General features: G+C 44.2%; 1 protein-coding gene across 1 annotated transcript in view; it reads right to left on the reverse strand.

Annotated features, from left to right (window-relative positions):
• Positions 1 to 3,996: 3,996 nt before the first annotated feature.
• The window catches only part of gask1b (golgi associated kinase 1B), a 78,878-nt gene continuing 55,317 nt past the window's right edge, over positions 3,997 to 27,557 (reverse strand). Inside the window, exons 4-5 of the mRNA XM_080193469.1 lie at positions 26,657 to 26,883; positions 3,997 to 7,182 (exon numbers count right to left, since the gene is read on the reverse strand). Coding sequence (XP_080049595.1) covers positions 6,975 to 7,182; positions 26,657 to 26,883 — 435 coding nt within the window. The 3' untranslated portion in view covers positions 3,997 to 6,974. The remainder of the gene's footprint in view (positions 7,183 to 26,656; positions 26,884 to 27,557) is intronic.

Consider the following 27,557-nt stretch of genomic DNA (forward strand, 5'->3'; position numbering starts at 1 on the left):
ATAGTACCAAATGTGTTCAGCTAATTCTTGATATGAAATTGAGTGAATCAAATTGGCTGGAGACAGTGATGAAGGGACCTTGGGAAGAGATTGAGTTGGACTTTTCACCTGGCACTTCTGACTGAAGATTGTTGTAAATGCAACCCTTACCTTCTGAACTTGGATTTTGGACCAAGCAAGAGATGGATGCAGGTCTGCCCAGTCTGCTCAATGCATTTTCTTTGTAAGTTAAAGAATGGCTACACCATCCAAACAACCACACTTACTGTTATGGCTACCAAATCAAAGTTTATCAAAGTAATCTGTATCTTGTACTAGGCAACCAGCATTGTGTCATGAACCACCTTTTCGATGGATACCCTTTGTCATCCAGCAACCAACTATACAGCTAGCTGGATCCACAAACAGACATGGCACCTGGGACTGTCATAGTATGTAGGTGTGCATCATGGGAGCTGCCTGGGTACTTTGCACAAGCATGAAGAATTTGGGTCCTGTGGTCTCATACTATCTGTATATTCATGGAGTGATAACCCTTCTAACTTACAAAGACACCTGGCTGACCTTGATGGCCATATGAGCGCAGTGTAAGGCACCCTGGGTGTGAGGGAACCCAGTAATAGCTGTGAAATCTCTGGCTCACTCTGCCTGATTGAACTGGTTAGTTCGGTACTGGATAAATGTGCAAGCATGTCTGGCCAGCTTGAAACATCTATGGGCAGATGATTAGGAAATTCATTACAGATTTCCCCACAGATCTCTGGAATGATCCAAATGCATAAAGATTGAAGGCAACTGTGACCTTCAGAGCCATTGATATTGGGTTTCCAGTTATAGAGTTGGAAGTGATCTCCAGCCCAATCACAAGGCATGATGAAGTCACGGTGTCCCTAGAGAGGTGGAGCCTCCTTTGGCATCAGACCTTGAACATGTTGAGGTAGCTGGATCTTTGCCTGTACACCCTGGAAGCAGAATAGGGGAATATTCTGTGGTGCCGCCCTCCTCGTCTCCCTGCTATCCCTGCACATCCTGCTCCTCTCCCCCCAAACATCTCTTCCTGCAATGCTGCCTGTGGACACTAGGCTTCCTCTCCTTTCGACCCCTCTCTTCTTCCTCAGAGGAGGTGTCCCCGGCAGAGTACACAATCCTCATCCGCTGAAATGCAGATGACACTGCCCCATACACGGAAGACAGAAATGTTCCAGCAGCGTTGACAAAACAAACAAGTCCTCAGACAAGGCTAACAAAGCAAATACTTCAGAAGAAGCCAGAGGAAAAAGTCTGAAATTTCAACAGTAAAACTGCAGCACATTCTCACCTGAACTCCCTAACAACTCACACAAACAATGCCTTAATCCCCTATTATAAGAACATAAGAAATAGGAGCAGGAGTAGGCCATCCAGTCCCTCGAGCCTGCCCCGCCATTCAATAAGATCATAGCTGATCTGAAAGAGGCTTCAGTTCCACTTACCCGCCCGCTCCCCATAACCCTTAATTCCCTTATTGATCAAAAATCTATCTATCCGTGACTTAAGCACATTTAACAAGGTTACCGGAAAAGCTTCATTGGGCAGAGAATTCCAAAGATTCACTACTCTCTGGGAGAAGAAGTTCCTCCTCAACTCTGTTCTAAATTGACTCCCCCATATTTTGAGGCTATGCCCCTTAGTTCTTGTTTCCATTCTAGGTGGAAATAACCTTGCTGCTTCTACCCTGTATAGCCGCTTCATTACCTTATATGTCTCTATAAAATCTCCCCTCAACCTTCTAAACTCCGATCAGTACAGGCCCAGTCTACTCAATCTCTTCTCATAAGCTAACCCTCTCATTTCCAGAATCAACCTGGTGAACCTTCTCTGTACCCCCTCCAAAGCTAATATATCCTTCCTTAAATAAGGGGACCAAAATTGTACACAGTACTCTAGGTGCGGCCTCACCAGTACCCTGTACAGTTGCATCACAACCTCCCTGCTTTTATACTCAATCCCTCTTGCGGTAAAGGCCAACATTCCATTTGCCTTCTTGATTACCTGCTGCAAACTGAGTTTTTGTGATTCATGCACAAGGACCCCCAAGTCCCTCTGCACAGTAGCATGTTGTAATTTTTCACCGTTTAAATAATAGTCCATTTTACTATTATTCTTTCCAAAGTGGATAACCTCACACTTACCAACCTTATACTCCATCTGCCAGATCCTTGCCCTGTCACTTAGCCTATCCAAATCTCTCTGCAGACTTTCCGTGTCCTCCACGCAATTTGCTTCCCCACCCATCTTTGTGTCATCCGCAAACTTTGTTACCCTACATTCGGTCCCCTCCTCCAAATTGTCTATGTATATGGTAAGTAGTTGAGGCCTCAGCACCAATCCCTGCGGCACGCCACTAGTCACTGCTTGCCAACAGGAAAAGAACCCATTTATTCTGACTCTCTGCTTTCTGTTAGATAGTAAAAAGTCTGACAACACCAGGTTTTAGTCCAACCGATTTATTTGATAGTAAACTCACAAGCTTTCGAGGGGACTCCCTCTTTGTCAAGTGAATGGAGACTTCTGGCCTCAGACAGAGCATATAAAGCACAGACAGTTTAGAGATTACTGATTAGAATGCGAATCTTTACACCTAACCTGCTGTTCAAGTCCTAAAGTGGTCGACATTGTGAGTGGAAGGAGCACTGATCACAGGTTAAAGAGATGTGTATTGTCTCCAGACAGCACAGTGAGTGAGATTTTGCAAACCCAGGCAAGTCACGGGGGTTACAGATAGTGCGACATGAACCCAAGATCCCTGTTGAGACCGTCCTCATGTGTGCGGAACTTGGCTATCAGTCTCTGTTCAGCGACTCTGCGCTGTCGTGTGTCATGAAGACTGCCTTGGAGAATGCTTACCCGAAGGTCAGAGGCTGAATGCCCGTGACCACTGAAGTGTTCGCCAACAGGAAGGGAACAGTCTTGCCTGGTGATTGTCGAGCGATGTTCATTCATCCGTTGTCGTAGCGTCTGCATCGTCTCCCCAATGTACCATGCTTCGGGACATCCTTTCTTGCAACGTATCAGGTAGAAAATGTTGGCTGAGTTGCAAGAGTATTTACCGTGTACCTGGTGGATGGTATTCTCACATGTGATGATGATATCCATGTCGTTAGATAGCCAATCCTCAATCCACACTAACACTTTACCCGCAACTCCGTGTACCTTTATCTAATGCAGCAACCTTTTGTGAGGCACCTTGTCGAATGCCTTCTGGAAATCTAAATACACCACAACCACTGGTTCCCCTCTGTCAACCGCACTCGTTATACCCTCATAAAGTTCCAGTAAATTCATCAAACACAACTTCCCCTTCATGAATCCATGCTGTGTCTGCTTGACTGAACCATTCTTTTCCAGGTGTCCTGCTATTTCTTCCTTAATGATAGATGCCAGCATTTTCCCAACTACAGATGTTAAGCTAACCGACCTGTAGTTACCTGCCTTTTCTCTACCTCCTTTTTAAAACAGTGGCGTTACATTAGCTGTTTTCCAATCAGCTGGCACTGCCCATGGCTGAGGAAGTAAATAAATGGTATTGCCCCTGCTGATGCAGCGACCCTAAAAACCACAAAGGCAATGTAAAATTTCAGTCAATTTACTTTTAATTGCCTTAATTAGCTGACTCATTGTTGGGGGGCGGGGCGGGCATGTTGCCTACTCCCCACTCATGACCATTAACTGAAATATCACGTGATCATGCGATGACATCAAGATGCACTCTCAACATCTTCTCTGGCAATTTCATTGCCATGTGGCCAAAATAACACAAAATTCTGGCCCTGGCATAATCTCCAGGCTTCATATTCCTGGTCTTTCAAAATCCCACTTCTGTGGAAGCAACTGGTGATTTAAATAATCTAACTGACTAATAAGATAGGAATAGAGATCCTTCTTTATGAAGGATGTGTTATTTGATGAAAGGCAAAAATAAATGTGACAAAATATCTACTGTATGTAAAGATTTTAATGATTCATGGCAGCATATATTTTAAAGGTGAACAGATATGAATATATTTGTAACCTGTTGAAACAAAGCCCTGAGAATGAAACATGCTAATGTAAATTCTTAGGTATAATTTACACATTTATCATACACACTTATTAATTCAAAATTAAAATATTTGTCACGTTGTTGGTCAGTTCCCCTCCCTCAGCTAGTATGTCCATTTCAGGGTCTCCTTTTGCTCATTTTGCAAAAAGTTTTTGATTACACAGTTACAGGATCCTCCAAGGCTAACGTTAGTAAATTGCAACGTTAGTTGACGGAAAATGTTATTCGGTAGGATAAGATGGGCTTGATCAGTTTGTGACCTTATTGAGATCAAACTGTCCTGCTATAATACTGTATCATACAAGATCTGGCAGTAAACTTGTCTAGTGACAGAGAAATCATTTGAGAGTCAGCACTACAAGATACTAAACATGGACAAAATGTCTGGAGAGTCAAGTTTGTGGACTAATGGCAATGATTAGAAGAAGTCACATCATCATCAAAATCCTGAAGTGAACCTCTTCTAAAGCCTAATCGTCCCCAAGTCACAAGCCATCCCATACTGATGCTGATGTCTCTGCTGCTTGGATAGAGTAATCTATTGAAATATATTGTTTCTTTCGGCAGGAACTTAACTATTCATCACTAACTCCTAATTTGTTTGACTCATACTTTAGCTCTCTAATAACTATGATTTCTCAACTGCAAACAATGTACACATTTGCTTTGGAAGAGTCATATGATTTGCTGTTATAATTGCAGTTTAATAGTATGGGCTGGATGTTAGGCACCACCATCTCCACTCATATGCCACCCAGACAGGCATGTTTTCAGTGTTGGGGTGGTGGGGGAGCATTAGATTCTGACGGCAAACAGCTAGGTTTTCACTCCAAATCTTCTGATTTGATATAAAATCTTTGATATAAAAAAGCAAAGGGGCATGTTTTGCACTGTCCTTTTTGAGGGGTGGGTTCTAAACATGTTGGCAAGGCCAGCTCCGCAGAGATCACCAATTTCAAAATAAAGTTAAGGGTCCCACTTCCCACCGCGCGCCACCCCACCCCCTCCCCCACCGCCATCCTAACCCTAACTTCAATCCTTCCCCAGTGGGCTTCCCTGGAGGCCCTGCTCCTAGCCCAACCCTTGGCAGTATCAGGGTGCTGTCCAGCCATGTCCTTCATCACTCTGGGACAATACCCACCTTCCTGTCCCTGTCATGGGCATCACAACAGGTGTCCATTTGTGGAAGCCAGTAGTGATTCCCATTGGCGTGATGTCATGTAGGGGGCAGTGGAGGGGGGGGCACATCTAATGCCATCACAATCAACGGCATTAAGCCATTTAGTAATCCTAAAATGTATCTAAATTTATGGTACTCAGGTTCACAGCCCTTCTAGGGCAGGGAGGGCGCTGTCGGGAAGATTACAATCTTAGATCTTGCAGCTACAATTCCTCCTACGGCCCTCTTGTGACGGTTAACGGCCATAATGGGATTTGCGCCCACAGTGAACAGACGCTGAAAACTGCAACCATTCATTTTTTCCATGGGCAATCCCAACAGCACAGACGCCTGAGCTCTGGCACAGCTGGGACTGCCAGAGCTTCTGGCCAATCAATCTCAAAGGCAGGATATCTTCCCATTGAGGGGTAGACATTTAACCCTTATCCACTTAACGGCCACTAGCAGTGTGTCATTGTTGAGTGTCATTCAGTGCATCACCAACTTTCCTTCTGGGGTTGGGGGCAAGCAATATGCCCCTCTTCCCCAATAAAGTTCAACCATACAGTTAGACAAAATTCCACCTGTAACAAATCTGTATTTTTTATATTGTATGACATGAAGCTAGAATTTGGCTTTATAAATGCTTTTCAAAATGCAACTTCTATGGATTGTTAATACAATTAATCTATTGCTTGTATGAGAGGGAATTATTTGCTAAAATTAAAGGGATTGATAATGTTTTCTTGGTATTTTTAATAGTGCTGCATTTAATAGTGAAATATCATGTGAAATTTGGGAAATCCCAGAAATTGTGATACTGTCCTATAATTTATAATTACCTTAGTTTTACTTAAGCAGTTAAAGGACAAGTAGCTCAGATATGTGACAGAGCTTGTTGTACTTAAATATCGGATGGATGGTAACTCGGGGGAGTATGGTTGAAAGTATTCCCAATTTCTTTGATGGAGAAGGGCAGATTAATCAATGCTTTTTTAAGGAACTGGTGTCAATTTGTTTGGAAAATACTGGAAATATATGCAACATCGTTGCAAAGACTTCTATAGGTATCACCTTTTACAGAAGCTCAGCTTTAACGCCCAAATGCACAAATCAATAATGTATCTGTTTGCTTCACAGATACTGACTGGTTTTTTGGAATTTTATGGCTTTATTTCAGATATGCAACATTTGTAGTTTTACCTTCCTTATTTCTAACAATATCCCTATTTTTTTGAAAGCTACATGATGTCTACCATGCCATTCCCATGGGTGACTGATGTGCATTCTTTGAAGGGGATGTCATCTCACAGCAGCCTGCAAGCTATCAAGAGTCACATAATTCTGATAAACTAACTGATTCATGCAATGTGATGGAGTAACCCAATTGACACAAAGGGGTCAAACCCCTGGCTTTCGGCAGACAAGCAACCCAACATTATAACACTGAAGCAAGCTTTGATAAATTTATTTTTTCGGTATGTAATGATGAAATACTTTATATAGAAGTGCTCCACCTAGATTTATCTTCCTCTTGCTGGGAAGTAATTTCTCAGCTGCAAAGACTCGTCCTGTCTCTCAAATGTCTGTCGTACTTTGTGATGACAGTAGAAATATTTGTGATATGAAGTTTGTAAGTGAAGATTTCAGTCCACACGAAAACATAACTTTGAGGAATACCCAATGTTGTCAGTGAATGATTCTTCACAAGGTATTAATCAATAGTGCAAACAATCACTCATTCATCGGGAGCACTTTGAATCCATGTGCATTAATATAAGTAAGAAAAATCCTTGCCCTCCTTTCAATCACATCAATCAGCTTCTCAATTCCTTTGCGACCTCCCTGACTTTCCCAGTAAAGTTTGTCAAGGAACAAAGATTGAAGAAGCCTTTCTCGAAGTTGTCCATTCTTTAGGACGGATACAGCAGACTCTGGAAATCTATGGAAAATAATAAAAATAAGGCATTTTATATCACAACTATTTTGTTTAGTACACATAATGAAGATATAAACTACATCATGTATGGAGATTACGTGATAAACTAATGTGTCTGGCAGTTAATTGGATGAAAACAAAATTCACATTTTCAGAGTTTCCAAAAGCATTTGACTGTTATATAGCTCTTAAAGCAATGTCCCAGAAACAGGAATGAAACAATTGACTAAATAATCTTTTATTGGTAACGTCAGTATAGAAACAATTAATAGAATGCCTTGTTTTTGAATAGCATCCTGGGATATTTTTACACACCACCATATAAACAGACTTGCCTCAATTTAATAGCTTCTGTGAAAGGGGCAGCACGGTGGCACAGTGGTTAGTCATGCTGCCTCACTGCGCCAGGCACGCGAGTTTAATTCCGGCCTCGGGTGACTGTGTGGAGTTTGCACATTCTCTCCGTGTCTGCGTGGGTTTCCTCCAGATGCTCCAGTTTCCTCCCACAATACAAAGATGTGCGGGTTAGGTTGATTGGCTATGTTAGATTACCCCTTATCATTAAGGGGACTAGCTAGGGTAAATAGGTGGAGGATAGGGCCTGGGTGGGATTGTGGTCAGTGCAGACACAATGGGTTGAACAGCCTCCTTCTGCGCTGGAGGGATTCTATGATTCTAAAATGTCACATCCAACAATACCTTGGCCTAGATCTTCCTATCAGCAGCAATATTGTGCACCTCCTGCTGCATGCAAAGTTTTCTCCATCTTGACAATGCTACCCATTTCCAGCTATATCTTCCGATCTTGCCTGAAGCAGAAATCGCCCAATTTCAAGAGTCAGTCTAGTGAGCCTAGGAGAATCAGGAAGAAAAAGGACACATCCCCTTTTGATGACATTAACTGCCTCATTCAGTAAGTTTTTAAAGGCTTCATGTTTTTTAATTAATAAGTAGGGATCTGTAAATGGGTGAGTGGGTTAGTGAATGGGTGACTGACTGGATATGTAGGTGAACGTGTAGATGAATGAAGTGGGTGAGTGGGGAAGTGAATAGGTAGGTGGGTGGATGCGTAAAGGGTTGGTTGGGGAGATGGGTGAATGGGTAGGTGGGTGATTAGGGTTATTAGGTATGTGGGTGAGTGGGTAGGTGGATGGGTAGTCAGGCCAGGTGATTAATCAGTTAATTGGGTGGTTGGGGGTTTAGTCAGGTGGTTAGGGGGTTTGTTGGGTCCAGTAGTTGGGTGGTCACAGGCTAGGTCCAGTAGCCAGGTGTGAGAGGGGCAGGGGGTGGGGTTGGGGGGGAGACAGTGGTAATCAGGCCTGGCATTCAAGTCAGATAGTGTGTGGTCTGGGGGAAGTTGGGTAGTCAGTGATGGTGGTGGGGGATTTAGGGGCAGTGCTGATTGAAGGTGGTGGAGGAGGATGTCCCAAACCTGAAGGAGCCTTCAGATCATTGTGCACCACCAAACCTTCCCCACCCTCCCCCCTCCACCCCCCCCCCCCCCCCCCCCCCCCCCAACATTTCCCATCCATTATTGAAAAAAGTTGTAAAACGGATTGCCTGCCCATTTTGTTCATGCAGCAACCTAAAAATTGTTTGGACAACATAATATTCTGGGCAATAGAGCAGGTTTAATTGGCTCCATAATTGTTGAAATAGAGTGCTGTCAATCCACACTGCTGGCTGAAATATCGCGTGAGTGCTGGATGACCTTGGGATGTGCGCCCAAAGTCATTACACACCATTTCGTGCTCTTCAGACATGCATCTGCCTGGCACACATAAAATTCTGCCCCACACGTTGTGTATCTGCTGTTGCATTCGCACAGCACTAATTATTGACTCTTCTTGGCTAACAACTTCAATTGCAACCAGTCCACTCAGCTCATTCCCTCGGGATTAATGTCTCAAACATTCTCCATTTCCCCACTCTGCCTCCTGCAGCTACAGTCAAAACTTCCACTGCTGAGTCACTAACCACTTTGTTCCCAGCATATTTGCTCCGTCATTATCCTTGATGCGTTATGGAATAATCAGTTATTTTTCTGGCATTTATGAGACCTTAGCTTATGGATCATTACAGTTTCCTGCTCATCAAAGACTCCCCATCAGGTTACATGCTTCACACGGTATCCCATATAGGCTTCCTTACCAGAGATATGGCTCTCATTGCTGTCCTACATGCTGTGTATCTGCTGCTGCACTCGCACAGCATCAATTATTGACTCTCCCAGACGAACAACTTCAATTGCTGATCTCAGTAACCAGTCCAGTCAGCTCATTCTCTCAGGATTATGTCTCAAACACTCTCCATTTCCCCACTCTACCTCCTGCAGCTTCTGTCAAAAATTCCATTGCTGAGTCACTAATCACTACATTGTTCCCAGCATATACTCTCCCCCTATTCTTTGGATCTTGTCTTTTAACCATTCTGAGATCCCAGTCATTGATATGAAAATCTCTTCCCAATTCTTTGTTTACCTTACAAGCTGTATTATCCTACCTACTTCCAGCTACACTGTCCTTATCCTTCTCCATTAGAAAATCTATCCCAGCTCTGTCCTAAATAGTGTCCAACTCTCATCTTTTCCATCCATTAAGCATTATTCCTCCTTTTTTTCTAAACCACCCTCATCACTCCAGCCCATACAAAATGAGCACCCTTGATCCATTCATTCCCTCCATCAATTGCAAACCTTTAACCTCCACTTTTTGTCAAAGGCCTTCCTGCTCCTTGTTCACATACTGCCTTTTAATGACAACACCCATTGGTCTCAAGTATAGCTTTCACATATATGCTAACACACAGGTCTCTGCTGCTCTTAAATCCACAACAATGGCTGTTAGACAATCTATCTTAAATGAGACTTTGAACTTTTCTCTCCATCATGACTATTTTTTGCATTTTTGATTGTTCTCATACAAACCCCACCCCTCCCCCATAGGATTGCCTGCCCCTTGTGTTTCAGTTTTGCTTTCATTGATCACTGACCTTTGTCTTATTAATATATTCTACTATCTTACCGTTTTGTCACTATTAGCACTTCTTTGGTCCTTAATGCTACCCTTATCATCCCATTTGTCGTGTCCATGACATCTTTGTCAATCTCTCCTTAGCTCTGGCCTATCATTGACCTTCTATTCTGTTCCATCCCCTTCTCCAACTATATAATTCATCATATTTCTATCCCCTTTTGGCTCTGTAGAACAGTCATATGGACTTGTTAACTCTGTTTCTCTCCCCACAGATAATGCCAGGCCTGCTGAGTTTATCCAGCATGTTCTGTTTTAATATTTTATTTTCAATTTTGGAATAATTCCACAATTGAATATTTTTTCAAAAGGTGAAAGTAATTTTTAGTTGATCACAGAAATTTACTATTGGATCCAACCCTTTCCCTTTTTGTTGACTTAGGCTGAAGCAAGATGCACATACCAGCAGCATTCTGTTTGATCTAGAGCTCTATGTCAAACCCACATCATTTACCAAGATTGCTTCCTTTCACCTCTTGCTTGCCAGCATCACTATCCCTTGGTCCACAGATGCCAAGGTCCTTCAAGTGTTTTCCACCTCTATATTCAACTTCTGTAGCATTCTCATTGTTAGTCTTCCAACACCCATCTTCCAACAATTCTAAATCATCCAAAACTCTGCTGCCTGCATCATATACTAAATCCCATTTCCCCAGTAAGAAGTCTCACAACACCAGGTTAAAGTCCAACCAATTAATTTGATAGTAAACTCACAAGCTTTCGGGTTTGCCCCTTCATCAGGTGAATGGAGAGTCCTGGTGTTGTGAGACTTATTACTGTGTTTATCCCAGTCCAACGCCAGCATCTCCACATCATGATTCCCAATTCCCCACCAGTGTTGTTCACATCGACTGGATATTCAATCTAGAGTCATAATGCAGGATTTAATGGCCTTGTTCATCCTAAAGCTGTAAAATCCTGCCCAAGATCAGTGGACCTTTCCATTGTCCACCCCTCGCCTTCTCTGATTCTCCTGGTGGACAGGGTGGTAAAATTCCAGCCAGAGAGTCATACAGCAAAGAAAGTGACCTTTCAGCCCATTGTGTCTGTGCTGGCCTTCAAGCACCTATCTATTTTAATCCCATTTTTCCAGCACTTGCTCTGTAGCTTCATATGCTATAGCATTTCAAGTACTCATCGAAATGCATCTTAAATATTATGAGGTTTGCGCCTCTACCACCCTTTCAGACAGTGAGTTCTACATTCTCACCACCCTCTGGGTAAAAATGTTGTCTTTAAATCTCTTCTCAATCTCCTGCTCATTACATCTAACCATTGCCCCCGGTTATTGACCCCTCTACTAAGAGGAAAAGTTTCTTTCTAGCTAGCTGCCCTATTTATGTCCTTATAATTTTGGACAACTGAATCAGGTCCCCTGTCAGCTTTCTCTGTTCTAAGAGAAACAGACTGCCCAATCTCTCTTCATAGCTGAAACATTCCATCCCAGGCAACATCCTGGTGGATCTCCTCTTCATCCTCTTCAGTGAAGTCATTTCCTTCCTATAGTGTGGCAACCAGAACTGCACACAGTACTCCATCTGTGGCCTAATCAGCTCTTACATTCAATGCCTCGATTAATAAAGGCAAGTATCCCATATATCTTCTTAACCACCTTATCTACCTGTTCTGCTGCCTTCAGGGACTTATGGACATATACCTCAAGATCCCTCTGGTCGGCTGTACTTCCTAATGTCCTACTGTTCATTATGTATTCCATTACCTTCCACAAAGCAATATATTTCTCAGGATAGTGAATGTCTTGAAGGGGAACTTCCAGGTGATGGTGTTCCTATGTAGCTGCTGACCTTGTCTTTTTAGATGGTAGCGCCTTTCAAACCCATAATTGCTACCCTCTAGAAAGCCAAGGTCAGCAGGTTCATGAGAACACCACCGCCTGGAAGTTCCCCTCCAAGTCATTCATGGCCATAGAAATATATTGCTTTTTCTTCACTGTTGTGGTACAAAATCCTGGAACTCCCTCCTTAACAGCATTGTGGGTGTACCTTCACCTCAGAAGCTGCGGTGGTTCAAGAAGGCAGCTCATCACCGTCTTCTCAATGGCAATTAGCGATGGGCAATAAATATTGGCCTAGTCAGCGATTTCCACATCCCATAAATTAATTTTAAAAAAGCTTTTAAAATGGGACTATTAATGTCCTTGATTAATTGTTTAATCAGCATAATTTTAAAAGCTTCTTCAGAGGACTCCAAATAGGTATAACAAACAGAAACTTGCAATAGTAATTAATTTGAGTATTGCTGTGGGCAGGATTGGGTTCCACAAAAGATAGAGAGAAGTCAAGGAAATATTGTAGAGAAAGACAAGGGTTGCGGGACATCTGGTAGAGACCAGAGAGAGAGAGGAGATGTCAGTGAGAGATGGGGGCCAAATAGATATTGGAGATAGAAATGGGGGAGGTCAGAGAGAAATTGAAGTGGGGTCACAGAGAGGTCAGAGCAAGTTTAGTAAAAGATTGAAGGGAGAGAAGTGGGTTATGGGGAGATTTGCTGATTTCAGGGAGAGTTGATAATCAAAGGGGTGGCAGGTCTGATTGCTGGGAAACTTAGCAGGGGGCGATTTTCCCCAAAAAATTCTAAGTGTTGATTTTGTGGAAAATCTGGAAAAAATCAAGCTGAATTTTTCAGTGGGAGTTCAAAGAAGAATCTCCTATACTCTGTGCACTGCAGAATGCACCAGTGTGATTCACTCCAGAAATCAGGAGTGGGGCCTACCCCTGCTAGAGAGACCAGCAGCATAGCACAGCACAGACCACTGCGCATGTGCTGATCCGTCAGTACCAAGATTGGCGCATGTGCAGTGGTCCCTGTCTGCCAGCTTACCGATTGCTGGCCACCCCAATCATTGGCCAGTCCCACAACCCAACATCCCCCTCATGGCCCCCCCAAACATTTCTGAGCCAGTCTCAACCTCCCCCCCACCTCTTGCAGCCCTGACCTCCAGATCCCCTCCTCAATTCCCCCTCTCCACATGGCAGCCCCAACTCACCCCCCTCATCCACAGCCCCTACCCTCCCCTGGAGCCCTAACCTCCCAGCAAGCTGACTCCCACCCTAATGGCCAAACCTGATCGCTGGCCTCTCTCTCTGTCACTCAGCCCAAATGCACAGAGGCAGCAGGACCCCCACCACCCACCAATTGCTCCCCTCCAAACGCTCTGCCCCATCAGGCCCTGCCTGTCATTAGGCCCTGCCCCCTTGGCACTGCCTGATGCCCGATAAGCAGTGCCAAGATGCCCCTTGGGCATTGGCAGGCCCTTTGGCCAGTGCCTAGGCTGGCATTGCCAAGGTGGCAATGGCCAGGGGGCACCCTCCCTGATGCCTGACCCTCCGGGGGGGCCTTGATTGCCCCCTCTTCACCCTAATGGGGTCAGGCCACCAGCTCCCCGCAAGTGGGGAGCTGTACTAAACCCCACTGGAGTGAAATATTCCCAGTTAGGACGGGAGGGAAGTGGGGGAGAGGCCAGCAGTCCTGGGCCCACCAATGGAATTGAAATGATATTTAAATTAGGTTTTGAATACATTCGGCATCTCCTCGCCGATTTCTGGGAGACTATGACGCCCAGAAGTAGTTGGCGAGCCACTGAAACGGCCTTGGCTGGAGTCTCCTGGCCCGCTGAGCTACAAAAGCAGCACAGTGGGATGTGAGAATTGCCTCCACATGTTTGCCTGCACAGATGCAGGAAGCATTCCTGTTCTTCCTGGACCACAAGCAGCCTCTTTAAAGTATTTCAATTTGCAACCTGCTTGCTAGGAGCTGTTTAGTTCCCTGCCTTTGTTGTGCCTACATTAAGACCAGAGGTGGGTATACTCAGGATTTAGGTTTGAGGTATCTACAAGCAGGACTTTACCTTTTGACTTTACCTTTCAATGAAAAAAATCAGTGATGAATTCACCCCGCTTCTGCCTGTAATCCAGCAGCCAATCTGGTGGGCAAGTTAATTGAATCAGGACCAAATTTACCCCCTGCCCAGTGGGCAGCCCTGCCTCTGAAAGCTGTCAGCCAATCAATTGGTTGGCATCTCTCTGGTCTCAGAGCCCATTGGGAGTGGAGACCTTTGCTGGAGCCAAATGGTGAGGTAATTTGGAGGTTTCTCAGTGGGAGAAAGCTCAGGTGCCCCAGCACTGAGAACAAGGTATTTGGGTGCTGGGTGCGCAGGCCTTGGCAGGTGGGGGAAATGGGGGGAAAATATAGTGATAAGCTCTGATGGACCCAGGGGGCCCTCCAATACTGGAGGGATGTGACTTTTTGGGATTTAAACTTGCTTTGGCCTCTGTCCACTGAAGCAAAAATTACAATGGGGGCAGAAAGAGCTCTGGAGTAGCCAATAAGTCACTATTTAATCACCTTAACTCGTTCCAAGGGTGAGTAGACATTACCCACGTCACCCACCATATATAAAATGGTGGTGAGTTCAGGGGCAGGCTGGAAAGGTTCTCATAGCATTACGCATAATTTTATGCTCCACAATTGGCTGCCGATCCTTCCATGAGAGAGCTTAAAATTCTGTCCTACATTGTTACTACCCACATAACCCAAACCCACCCATTACTGGGGGGTTAAAACTCCACCCAAAAGGATCCATGGCACTATTTAAAGAAGGTAATCTGATATCCTGGCCATTGTTTATCCCTAAACTAATGTCACTAAAACAATTGACCAGATCAAGTTTGAGGGAGCTTGCTGTGAGCAAATTGAATGTTGCATTTTCTATATTACCGCCGTGATTACACTTCAGAGGTATTTTGTTGTCTGCATACTACTTTTCATGGTCACAAATGATGCAAGCTAAATGCAAGTCCCTTTTTTCTATGCTAGGTAAATTAAAATGGATTTGTTACTGGGCAGCTTTCAATTGTAAAGCCAGCTTTAACTAAGCTTCCATTTCCATTCTATTCCAGGAGTGCTGTGCCTGAAACCCAGGTCCTTGTCTCATGCTTTGCTGATGCTTCAAAGTAGAAAAATAAATTGATCACCTCAGTTGCTCCTCTGAATAATTAAATTACATGCCCTCGACAGAAATAGTACAGAACACACCAATTAAAGAACCATTCATGAATTAAAGATTCAGCTTCAGACTGGGGCTTTATAGTTCAGACCTGGTTCCGATCAAACTTGGCTCTATTACCCTGGGAATTACGATGCTGCAACTGAATTAGCCATTCAAATTTAACAGTTTAAGGAGATTTCATGTTCTAGTTGCAAAAATGTCACAACCGTTGTGGGAAATCTATAAATGTGAGTTACTTCCATGTTAATTAATCATCATAACCCAGCACAGAAACTGCAGATTTCACAGTACTCACTGGGACATGGTATTTTTAACATGGAATTAAACACATTCCATTACGCATTATTTTTTTCCCACAGGGTTACATATCTTGGCACAAATGGGACGCAGTGAATATTTAGCTTTTTTGCCCTTATACAGGACTAACTAATACAGGACTTTACTTTTGAGATACTATTAAATTTGACTCACTGTTATCATAAATTCTGCTCTGAGATTACTCACTCACCCCAAACTCCTATTAACTGTTCCAATCTGAGATTAGCTGCTTCTCCCCTACTCCCATGGACTATTGCACTGGGATTACCCTTTCCTTCCTATAATTCATTTTACACTCTACGAATATCCTTTCCCCCATACCCCCAACGATTTTCCACTCTGGATTGTACATTTCTACCCTTCTCCCATAGTTTGTTGCATCCTGGGATTACCTGCTTCTTCCTTGCTGCATTGATTTTTTTTAACCTTTCAGTGCTTTAATTCTAATTTAAAAAGCCAATTCAAATTAAGTCCAATCATGGTCCCCACATGAGGGACAAACCAAGTCCCAGTTGACAAGGCAAGACATTGCATTCCATTTTGGGCTTGATCAAATAAGATCCAAGCTAACAGGATGAGGCATTGCACCCCATCCGGGGCTTGATCTAACGTTTCATCTAAGCCAAAAGACCAAGATCACAAATCATGGAACCCTACAGTGCAGGAAGAGGCCCTTCGGCCCATCAAGTCTGCACTGAACACAATTCCACCCAGGCCCTACCCCCATATCCCTACATATTATACCCACTAATCCCTCTAAACTACGCATCCCTGTAAATTAAGAGGCAATTTCTTAGCATGGCCAATCAACCACACATCTTTGGACTTTGGATGGCTTCGAAAAATTGCGTCAGGTAAAGCCACTGTTTAACCTCATTGGCTATCCTGATTTTTTTACTCTACCCTACCATAGGCAAACCATGGTCCCAGGTACACCCCAAGTGCAATGGGCTAGACTTGTCCCTGCCTGATCATGGTTTCACCCTTGCTAGGTAAGTATTGCATTGACTACTCTGGCCAGAGATTCCTGGAGCTGATTCTGTGGATCCTCAAAACTGGAGCATGGGACACGTATCCATAAGTCCAGCCCTATTTCCGAAAGGTCCTATCTGTCAGGAGCCAGGACATGAATCACACATCAAGGAAATCAGAACTCAGCATGGGTTATTTGATCAAAGAACCGTGGCTTTTGCTGTATCAAGGGCCTGGACCTACAGTGTGGGACTCATAAATTTATGGAGGAGATATAAATACTCATGAATGTTGGATAGTCTGTAGGACTGTCAATTTGTCAGGATTGTTAAATCCCCAGCCATTTAAAAATTGAAAGAAAATCCCAACCCACCTCTGTGTATAAGAGCTGAAAAAAATCTGTTCAATTATTTACAATTGTTGCTTGTTGACATTACCCCAAAGGCTATCAGTGTATTATTATTAATAGTTGGTTGCTTTCAATAACCAGCAGGAGATGTTGTAAGTATCCAGTTTGATTGATAGCTCAAAGAGATTATTAAAAGATTTGCTGTCTTTAATATGTGGTATGAATATATCTGTTTGTTATGATTCAGGGCAATTAAAGTTTTCATGAATGGACATGTTTTATTATTATAGTGAAGTCTGTAATAGATTTTTAGATCTTAATATTATTCCACCTCAATATGGTTTCTGGGGTCCATGGTGGATTTAGATTGTTGGCATGGAGGGTCATAATGGAAAATGGTGATGGTGGGTAGCATTGGTTGGCAGGGGTGATGAGGGATCATTGAAGTGTGGGGCAGACATGGGTTGGCATTGATGGGACATGGGGGTGATGGAGTGCGAGGCATGAGGGCTAGATGGTGTAATACCTGACAAAACACGTGGAATCTGCGTGCACATGGGTTGCAACATTTCAAGAAGGCAGCTTACCGCCACTTTCCCAAGGGCAGCTAGGGATGGACAATAAATGCTGGCCAGGCAGCGATGCCTATGTTCCATGAATGAATTAAAAAATTAATAAAAATGAATTAAAAACTAGTACAAAGTCCCAGAGAACCAAGTTGGACTCAGCAGCTCCTGTGGCGTTCTCTGACTAATGTCTGGAACAACAGACCCACCACATTCAGCATACTGAGTGAAATTCAAAGCACGCTTTACGAAAGTAGGTATGCCATGCCTGGAAATTTCCCAATTCAGCCTACCCACTTTATAAATGAAACCAGTCCTTCCATTCTCAGATTCCCGCTGCTCTTTCCCCGCCTACATAATGCAGTTATGCCAAGAATCCAGCCCCAGCCAATTTTTGAAAGAGGACACTTTTTTTGGTCGATGATATCATGCATGTAAATATGAAGTTTTGAAAGATTAAGTCTCTTTAATTCAAGGTAAAAAGGAGTATTATATGGGTCATGTGATTTGCTGTGAATTCTGCCCAGCAACAGGCCTGGTGGTGTGATGACCATAGGGACAAAGTGGCCCATGTTGTGACTTGCTGAGCAAGGTGCAAAATTCTCACACCTGAAAACAGAAGAAGAAGCAGCTGGGGCTGACTATGGGGCAAGCCACTCAGTTCAGGCAATTAGAGATAGGCAATAAATGCTGGCCCAACCAACGATGCCCACATCACATGAATGAATAAAAAGGGACCATGGCTATGGGTAGAGGATTCTGGGTTGACATGAGCTGGCACTCAATTGGCATAAGGATTGTAAGAGACTATGTTATATGTGAGGTCATGAGTTGAAATGTGCGGGCATCAAGAGTGGGTGGGGTGGTGAAGAATTGAGGTTTAATAGGGTTAATATTTCACAAAACAATTGGGACAAAGTCCCAGAGGACTGAGGTGAGTCTTTTAAACAACCCACCTCAGCACTTTTCAGCCCCTGTAGTTGACTAAACCTAGTATCTGTCCTACCATGGAAAAAAGATCTCATCCTTGGGAACACTTTTTACCGAGGACGGTGTGATGTGCCAAATGATTTCTCCACTCTCCGCACTGGCATTGGAAAAAATAATCCAGGTCTTTGATTCCGAGATTTCCAACAAATTAAGAGAGAGAGAAAGAAAGAGAGAGGCACAGAGAGAGGTCTCATAGAGGGACTAAAGACAAAAGAGAGGAGAATGTCGTCTTTCAGTGCACTATCAGGCAGAATACAGGACGGAAAACAGTCTCAATTGAAGAGACACATCCCATGGCAATCTAAGGGATTTGGAAGATTTGTCCTGCCATAACTGGGGTGAAAGTTGCATGGGTCTTCCATCCTGCTGCAGTGAATAGAGATTTGGCCTGTTGCCAAATTTTCCATCTTCGTTGCAGCGGGAACATGTTGTGAACAGGCAGTAAGATCAAAACCATGATCTCAGTTCATGCTTCTGCACTCAGTGTTGCACTGAAGCATCAAGTGAGATCATGTCCTCAAGCCCCAGAGTTGGACTTGACCTGCAATAGGTAGACTAATAAAAAAAAGTTTCCAGGGTTTACACCTCATTTTCTAATTTTCCATTGCCATGAGTATTCAGCTGTTTGCTGTTGGAATACTGGAGGTTAAACTCACTAATGCAATCATTAGTAATACATAACGTCACTGTAAAGAATAGTGACATTCTCTGGTGATGGTGAGTGAACTGAAATAGTAAGTGAGTTTCTTCATGTCAGTAAAGGTGATCATAATTTAAATTAAAATATTGGCAGCGATTCTCCCTGCCTGTTATTATTCAAGACATCAGCGTTAGCAAGATTCACAGCTGGCTGAATGCCGGTCGTGAGTCTCCCAAGCACATTTTTTTAATGCAATCAGCTCTGCACCGGAAATCAGCATGGAGGCGATTGTCATGTGGAAATGTAAATTTCCATGGAAGGCCACATGAAGAAACTCACAATTTAAATTTCCATATGATAAGCGGTATTCTCTGGGCCCTTTAGCATCTCCCCCCACCCCCTCCCGGGAGTGTCTCCCTCCAGCACGGTTTACGGCTGCACCTCGCTAACTGGAAACTGGTATCCTCACCCCCCAGTGGGTAGAGAGGCCACAAAAGGGCCCCCCACAAGGTCAGAGGCAAGGAGAAGTGTCCCTTGGGCAGTGCTAGTCTGCCAGTGCCAGTCTGGCATCATGGTACTGCCCACTGAGCACTGGGCAGTGCCAAGGAGGGGCAGAGGGGGTATTCTGGGGGGAAGGCTATTTGGGGTGGTCAGTGGTGTGGAGGGGCACCCTACAATAGGGTTTGAAGGGAGAGAGAGGGAAGAGGTGATCGGGGCTAGACACGGCGGGGGGGTGGGGGGGGGGGGGCGTGAGGGGGGGAGCGGCGGAGGAGGGGTGGGGGGTAGAGTAGTATCAGGCCTGGTCATCAGCATGGGGGGGTGGTCAAACGTGATTATTGGGGTTGGATCGGGGCTAGGCGGGGAAGGGGAGCAGGGAGAGATTGGGGCTGGCCCGGGGAGGTCCGGTAGGCCAGCAATCAGGGGGCGAGGGGTTGGGAAGGGGCGAACAATCAGGGGGTTTGCAGGGTAGGCCAATGATTGGAGGCCAGCGATCAGGAGGCTTGCAATGGGGGGGGTCCATTGCACATGTGCTGACCTCCACACTGACAGATCTGTGCATGTGTAATGGCTCACTCAATGCTACGCTGCTGGACTCTCGAACAGGAATAGGCTCTGTCCCCAAGGGACTCACACTGAAGCACTCTGCAATGCAGAATGTCGGAGATTTGTTCTGGAAAGTGTGACCAAAAAGGGGCAGCATACTCCCGTTTCCCCGCCCATTGCGCACTTAGTTTTGTTTTGGGAGAATGCCAGTGTCAAACTCAAAATTTATAACTGTCAGAGAGTACAGCAATAATATTTGTGAAATATTATAGTAAAATAGGTCCAATGAATTATTCAACAGGGATTATAAATAGGAAGATTATCTTAATCCAAGTAAAATAACTTTAATTATCTCTCTTTTTAGCGTAAGTTTATTGGAGTATTCACTGCATCCAAATATATTTCAGAAGAATAATGAGAGTAATTGTATTCATAACTGTTGAGATACCACGTCTGGCATGTAGTTCATTATTCATAAACATTTTGTGTATTAAAAGCTTCCCTGATGACATGGCTGGATAATGTAGTTAGTGAACCATAAGACAAGAAAATTCAGAACTTCAAATATATCCAGACTGAGTTCACTAATCTCACCCAGATCAGTACAAGGATACAATTGTATTCAGTGCTGTGTGCTTGGGAAGGGAAAATCAGCCAGGCATCAGCCTCCTGATTGCTCTTGGAAATGTGAGCATGGGGACATTGGGCAATTAATTGAGTATGGCTGTGAAGTCTCCCATGAATAGAAGCCTGCCAGCAATTTCTGTAGGCTACCTGGCCCCTTGCGCCAACAAGAAAATGCCAATCTGATTTGTTGTCTCAACTCCATCGTCCTGTCTATATCCCACAATGCTTGACTTTCAAAAATCTAACTCAGCCTTAAACACATTCATTGACTCTGCCTCCGCTGGTTGCTGGGGAAGAGAATTCTACAAACCAAAAACAGTCTGAGAAAAAACTTCTGCTCGTCTCCATCTTAAGTAGAGACCCCCTATTTGAAACTGTGCCCCCTGGTTCTAGATCTTCCCACAAAAGGAAACATTCTCTCAGTATTTACATGTCAAGCTACTTCAGAATCTTCTATGTTTCAACTAGATCAGCTCTCATTCTTCTAACCTCCAAGTATAGGCCCAACTCACTCAACTTTTCCTTAATAAGATAACCCTTTTCACACCAGGAATCAACGTAGTGAACCTTCTCTAAAAGTTCCAATGCAAGTATCCTCTCCTTCTTTTCAAGTTCTCTGAACAAATGTGGTCCAATCCCCGGTGCCACAGTCACTAATATAAGCAGAACAAGGAGACAGGTCTCAAATCCACACCAGCCACCGCAGGGAATCAAACCCCATTTACCAATTTGATCCACACTGCCCAGCCAGCCAACTGGTCTGAATTGCTGTGGCAACATACACTTTTATGCCATGTTGTAGCCTGGAGTTGTGATAGAGCCTACAAATTATTTCCATCACATGGCTCGTCAGGAATCATACCCATTCACCTGCCATTGACATAGCATGGGAAGATATATAACTTGATACTCAACCTGTTTGGCCAGATAATAAATGCACCTTCCTAGGCCATCAAGTCCAAGAGTGGGAATCTGGAGCTTCTGGCTCAGAGAGAAGCGAGTTACCCATTGGGCCATAAGGCCTCCAATACAGGTATATCCTTTCTTAAATAAAGCAACCAAAGCTGTACACAATATTCTAGGTCACACCAATGCACAGTTGTAACAATACATCCCACTTTTAAATTCCATCCTTCTTGCAATAAAGGCCAATATTTGCCTTCCTATTTACTTTCTGTATGTGTTAACCTTTTGAGTTTCATCTACAAGAACATCCAGATTTCTCTGTACTGCAGAGTTCTGCAGTCTCTCTCCATCTAAGTAATATTCTGCTTTTCTATTCTCTTTATTAAATCACACATTTTTCCATATTATACTCCATCACTGAATCTATCAACATTTTTTGCAGAACTTTATGTCCTCGCTTTATCAGCAAATTTGGTCATTATACACTTAGCCCATTCATCCAAGGTATAGGCTATAAATAGTTAAATTCTAGTCCTGATTCCTGTAGCAATCCATTGGTTACATTTTGCCAACCTGAAAATACCCTTGATCCTGACACTCTGGGCCCCAGTTTACCATTTTGATTCTAAGTGCTAGGTGAACTTGAAACTGGGAGTGTTTCAGATCTGACTTTTAGACCTGTTCTGAGGTGCCTCCATATGCATCATGCCTGCAAAAACATCAACGAGTCCGACTCGCACTGCACAAGCCTGTGGGCAGGGCTTAACACACCCAAAATCTGCAGCTCTGATCAGCATTTCCCATGTAAAGTACACACGCAGAAAAAAAAGATAGAATATCACCTCCCCTGCCACTTCCCTCCCAGGCCAGATAATTCATCCCCCTGACCCCTACAGACATTGTCCCACCCCCACAACATTACTGACCCCTTTATACCGCCACACCCCTGCCAGTCAGACCGATCGTGCCCCCTCCCACCCCCCTTGATCTCAGGCAGAATGGCAGTGGACCTCCTTTCATCCCTGCTGATCACAGGCAGAGTTGTAGCGGACACCCACCACCCCCCCCCCCCCCCCCCACCCCCCGGCCACGATCACAGGCAGAGTGGCAGTGGACCCTCTTTCAACCCCACTGAAAACAGGCAGAGTGGCAACGGATCCCTTTCACCCTTGCTGCTCACAGGCAGAGTGACAGCAGACCTCCCTTTCCACTCCCTCCACCCCCACCAATCTCAAGCAGAGAGCTATCGGACACTTACCTCCTCACTAACCCTCACTGATGGAGCATCGGAGTTGGACTTATATGGAGATTGTCTGTTTTGCGCCAATTCCGGATGGGCGAAAATGGTGGTAAAGGAGGAAGTGCCAGTAAAGTTAGGCATGCAGACCATTAACTCAATTTAAATGCATGCAAATGCATGTAAATGGTTGTTGTGTCTGTTTCAGGTGCAGTCCCAATCGCATCCATTTTTGGGCCTTGGTATAGGGGGAACAGGCATGGAGACGGGTGTGGATCACATTACTCATCTCACGTCCAACTTTACCAAGTTTTCACGCCCAAAAACAAGCACAACAGAATGGCAAAATCGAGCCCTCTGTTTCCTGCTGGTTAGCCAATCTACTACAATATATTACCCACAGTACTTTTTATGAGGCACCTTATGAGGTGTCTTCTCATGAGGACATGAGAAGACTTTGGCTGATAGGATTAAGGAGAATCCTAAGGCGTTCTATAGGTATGTCAAGAACAGAAGGTTGGTCAGGGCAAGATTAGGGCCAGTTACAGACAGCAGGGGGAAGTTGTGTGTGGAACCGGAGGAGATTGGAGAAGTATTGAACCAATATTTCTCTTCGGTGTTCACGCAGGGGGACATGAATATAGCTGAGGAGGACATTGGGTTGCAGGGGTGTAAAATAGACAGTATTACGGTTGATAAAGGGGATGTGCTGGAAATTCTTGAGGGGTTGAAAATAGATAAGTCCCCTGGTCCGGATGGGATCTACCCTAGGATTCTCTGGGAGGCTAGAGAGGTGATTGCAGAGCCTCTGGCTCAGATCTTCAGGTCGTCATTGGTCTCTGGTGTAGTCCCGGAGGATTGGAGGATAGCGAATGTTGTCCCATTGTTTAAGAAGGGGAACAGAGACTTTGCCGGGAATTATAGACCGGTGAGTCTTACTTCTGTTGTGGGCAAGGTTTTAGAAAAAATTATTAGGGATAGGATTTATAGTTATTTGGAGTGTAATGAATTGATTAGAAATAGTCAGCATGGTTTTGTAGCGGGTAGGTCGTGCCTTACTAACCTTATTGAGTTTTTTGAGAAGGTGACCAAAGAGGTGGATGGGGGCAAGGCAGTTGACGTGGTATACATGGATTTTAGTAAGGCGTTCGATAAGGTTCACCATGGTAGGCTTCTGCAGAAAATGCAGATGTATGGGATTGTGGGTAATCTAGGAAGTTGGATCAGGAATTGGCTATCAGATAGGAGACAGAGGGTGGTGGTGGATGGTAAATATTCATCATGGAGTACAGTTACGAGTGGTGTGCCTCAGGGATCTGTTTTGGGGCCACTGTTGTTTGTAATTTTTATTAATGATCTGGATGAGGGTATAGTTGGGTGGATTAGTAAATTTGCTGATGACACCAAAGTTGGAGGTGTGGTAGATTGTGAGGAAGGGTGTCATAGTCTGCAGGGAGACTTAGATAGGTTGCAGAGCTGGGCCGAGAGGTGGCGGATGGAATTTAATGCGGAGAAGTGTGAGGTAATTCACTTTGGTAGGAGCAACAGATGTGTCGAGTATAGGGCTAACGGGAGGACTTTGAATAGTGTGGATGAACAGAGGGATCTAGGTGTGTGTGTACATAGATCCCTGAAAGTTGGGAATCAAGTAGATAAGGTTGTTAAGAAGGCGTACGGTGTCTTGGCGTTTATTGGTAGGGGGATTGAATTTAGGAGTCGCAGTGTAATGTTGCAACTGTACACTACTCTAGTGCGGCCGCACTTGGAGTACTGTGTGCAGTTCTGGTCCCCGCATTACAAGAAGGATGTGGAGGCGTTGGAGAGGGTGCAGAGGAGGTTTACTAGGATGTTGCCTGGTATGGTGGGGAGGTCCTATGAGGAGAGACTGAGGGATTTAGGGTTGTTTTCGTTGGAAAGAAGGCGGCTAAGAGGGGATCTTATTGAAACATATAAGATGATTAGAGGTTTAGATAGGGTGGATAGTGATAGCCTTTTTCCTCGGATGGAGAAAGCTAGCACGAGGGGGCATGGCTTTAAATTAAGGGGGGGTAGCTACAGGACGGATGTCAGGGGTAGGTTCTTTACCCAGCGGGTGGTGAGGGATTGGAATGCCCTGCCTGCTGCAGTTGTAAATGCGTCTAGTTTGGGGGCGTTTAAGAGATCTCTGGATAGGTTTATGGACGAAAAGGGATTGGTATAGGCTAGTGGGTCATTGTTTTTGTAACTGGTCGGCGCAACATCGTGGGCCGAAGGGCCTGTTCTGCGCTGTAATGTTCTATGTTCTATGTTCTATGTTATCAAATGCCTTTTGGGAGTTGAAATACATGGCATTTATCAGTTCTCCTATTCTATTATGCTTGTTACATCCTTGAAAAACTCTAATACATTTGTCAAACTAAACCCCACCAGCTGCTGTGGTTAGACATGAACCCATGTCACCATTATTAGCTCTGGGTTATTAGTCCAGAACATGGTGTAGCATGGTGGCACAGTAATTAGCTCCGCTACCTCAGCGCCAGGGGCCCGGGTTCAATTCCCGGTTGGGTCCCTGCCTGTGTAGGGTTTGCACACTCTCCCCGTGCTTGCGTGGGTTTCCTCTGGGTGCTCCGATTTCCTCTCACGGTCCAAAGATGTACAGGTTAGGTGAATTGGCTATGCTAAATTGCCCCTTAGTGTCAGGGGGACTAGCTAGGGTAAATGCATGGGATTATGGGGATAGGGCCTGGGTGGTCGGTGCAGATTCGATGAGCCCAATGGACTCCTACTGCATTGCAGGATCCTATGTCTGACATTACAACTACAGAACAAAAATGAGAAGGATTTGAACTCTCACGTAACATCTAATATACAAGCCAATACTCTAACTGCTGAGCTATGGAGACGCCTGCCAACTCGGATTTCTTGGACCAGGATCAAGTCTATGAGATTGAATGGAAAGGAAAATAAGTAAAGAAACATTAGGTGGGATTTTCCAGCCGCACTCGCTCCAAGTCCAGAAAATCCTGCCCAAATCAATGGACATTTGTATGGTTTTCCCCCACCCACTACAATCCCATGGTGGGTGGGATGGGAAAATTCCCCTCATTAAATGCCAACACCTGATCCTTTCCCAATTTAGGTACTGATATCCTGGTTATTTTATGTTTTATTTCATGAATAACGGGGGACGATTTTCCAGCCTCACCGCGCCTGGTGCAGATTGTACCGATAATGGAAAATAGCGTGCAGACCTAAAAATAGGTTCCACACCCAGTGCAAATGGTTGGTAATCATCCCAGTCTCTTTCTTTGGGCGCAAAACGGATCATGTCCAAAAAGGCCTGTTCAATGCCAGATTCTCCCAGCTCCCGGGATCTTCCGCCTCGCGGTTACATTGCAAGCCCAGTGAGAATCACTTCTGGGGTACAATCTTTCCAGCCCACCATGCTGCTCTCGAGCCGAAAACCATCTTCCTGGCACTGTTTTGCTGGCGCACTTAGCTTCACCCTCAGAAAGGGCGCCAAGCCAATTTAAATATTAATGACATGTGTAGCAAGGGTGGGTGAAGCACCTAGGGATGGACAATAAATGCTGGCCAGCCAGTGACACCCATGTCCCACGAATGAATAAAAACAAAACAAGTGTTGCACCCACCCAACTCTGTATATGGGAACAAAAATTCTGCCATAACCCCCCTCATCATTAAATTGCAACCGTATGAAATGGGCTTCAATGTGGCACATCACCATGCAGGCTATTTGAATTTCCCATTCTAAACATCAAACTCACTCAGTTATTCCTTCGAGTACTTTGAAATTTAGGTTATCTTCATTTCTGTCAAAGTAGCCTTTATTGTCCACGAAGACCAAATGCCGATGATCGTGCTCTCTGTATATAAGATGAACCAAGTCGATGCTGTCCTGATCATCACATTTCATTTTCAAGCCTTTTCGAACGCAAGTATCCTCCTTTCTGGGCCTGAATCCACAGCAATTTCTGTCAAGACGATTATAAACCTGAAAGAAAAGGATATTATAACTACTTTGAGGTAATCATTAAATAATATTTTAATGTAAAACTATAAATACAAAACAAGGAGGTGAAGAATGTATTATAATTTTGTAGAATCATAATTAGAATGCACAATCATTTCAAATAGATAAGTTGTAAATTGTGCTTAAGAGAGGAAAGCCTTATGAAGAGATCAATTCTGTGAATTAATATTTATCACCCGATTGTTGCTATCTAAAGTTTCTATTGACAAAGGCATGAAAAAAATTATTTTCACAGGCTGAATACTTGTTTCAGAGACATTTTACATTATAAACAAAATTTGGACAATTAGTCTGAGGTCACATACCAACCGACTCAAGAACAGCTTCTTCCCTGCTGTCGTCAGACTTTTGAATATACCTACCTCGCATTAGGTTGATCTTTCTCTACACCCAGCTATGACAGTAACATTACATTCTGCACCCTCTCGTTTCCTTCTCTATGAACGATGTGCTTTGTCTGTGTAGCGCATAAGAAACAACACTTTTCACTGTATATTAATACATACGATAATAATAAATTAAATCAAATTAATTGAGCTTGAATCCCCGCACAGGTAGAGAAGTGCAAAAATGTCAGTGGTGGTCCATATCCCAAAGGCCCACTCCCAATCCCGGCCTCTGTCATTTCTTGGGGG

Source organism: Carcharhinus amblyrhynchos, chromosome 1 (assembly GCF_965287045.1).
Source record: "Carcharhinus amblyrhynchos chromosome 1, sCarAmb.v2.hapA, whole genome shotgun sequence".
Lineage (NCBI taxonomy): Eukaryota > Metazoa > Chordata > Chondrichthyes > Carcharhiniformes > Carcharhinidae > Carcharhinus > Carcharhinus amblyrhynchos.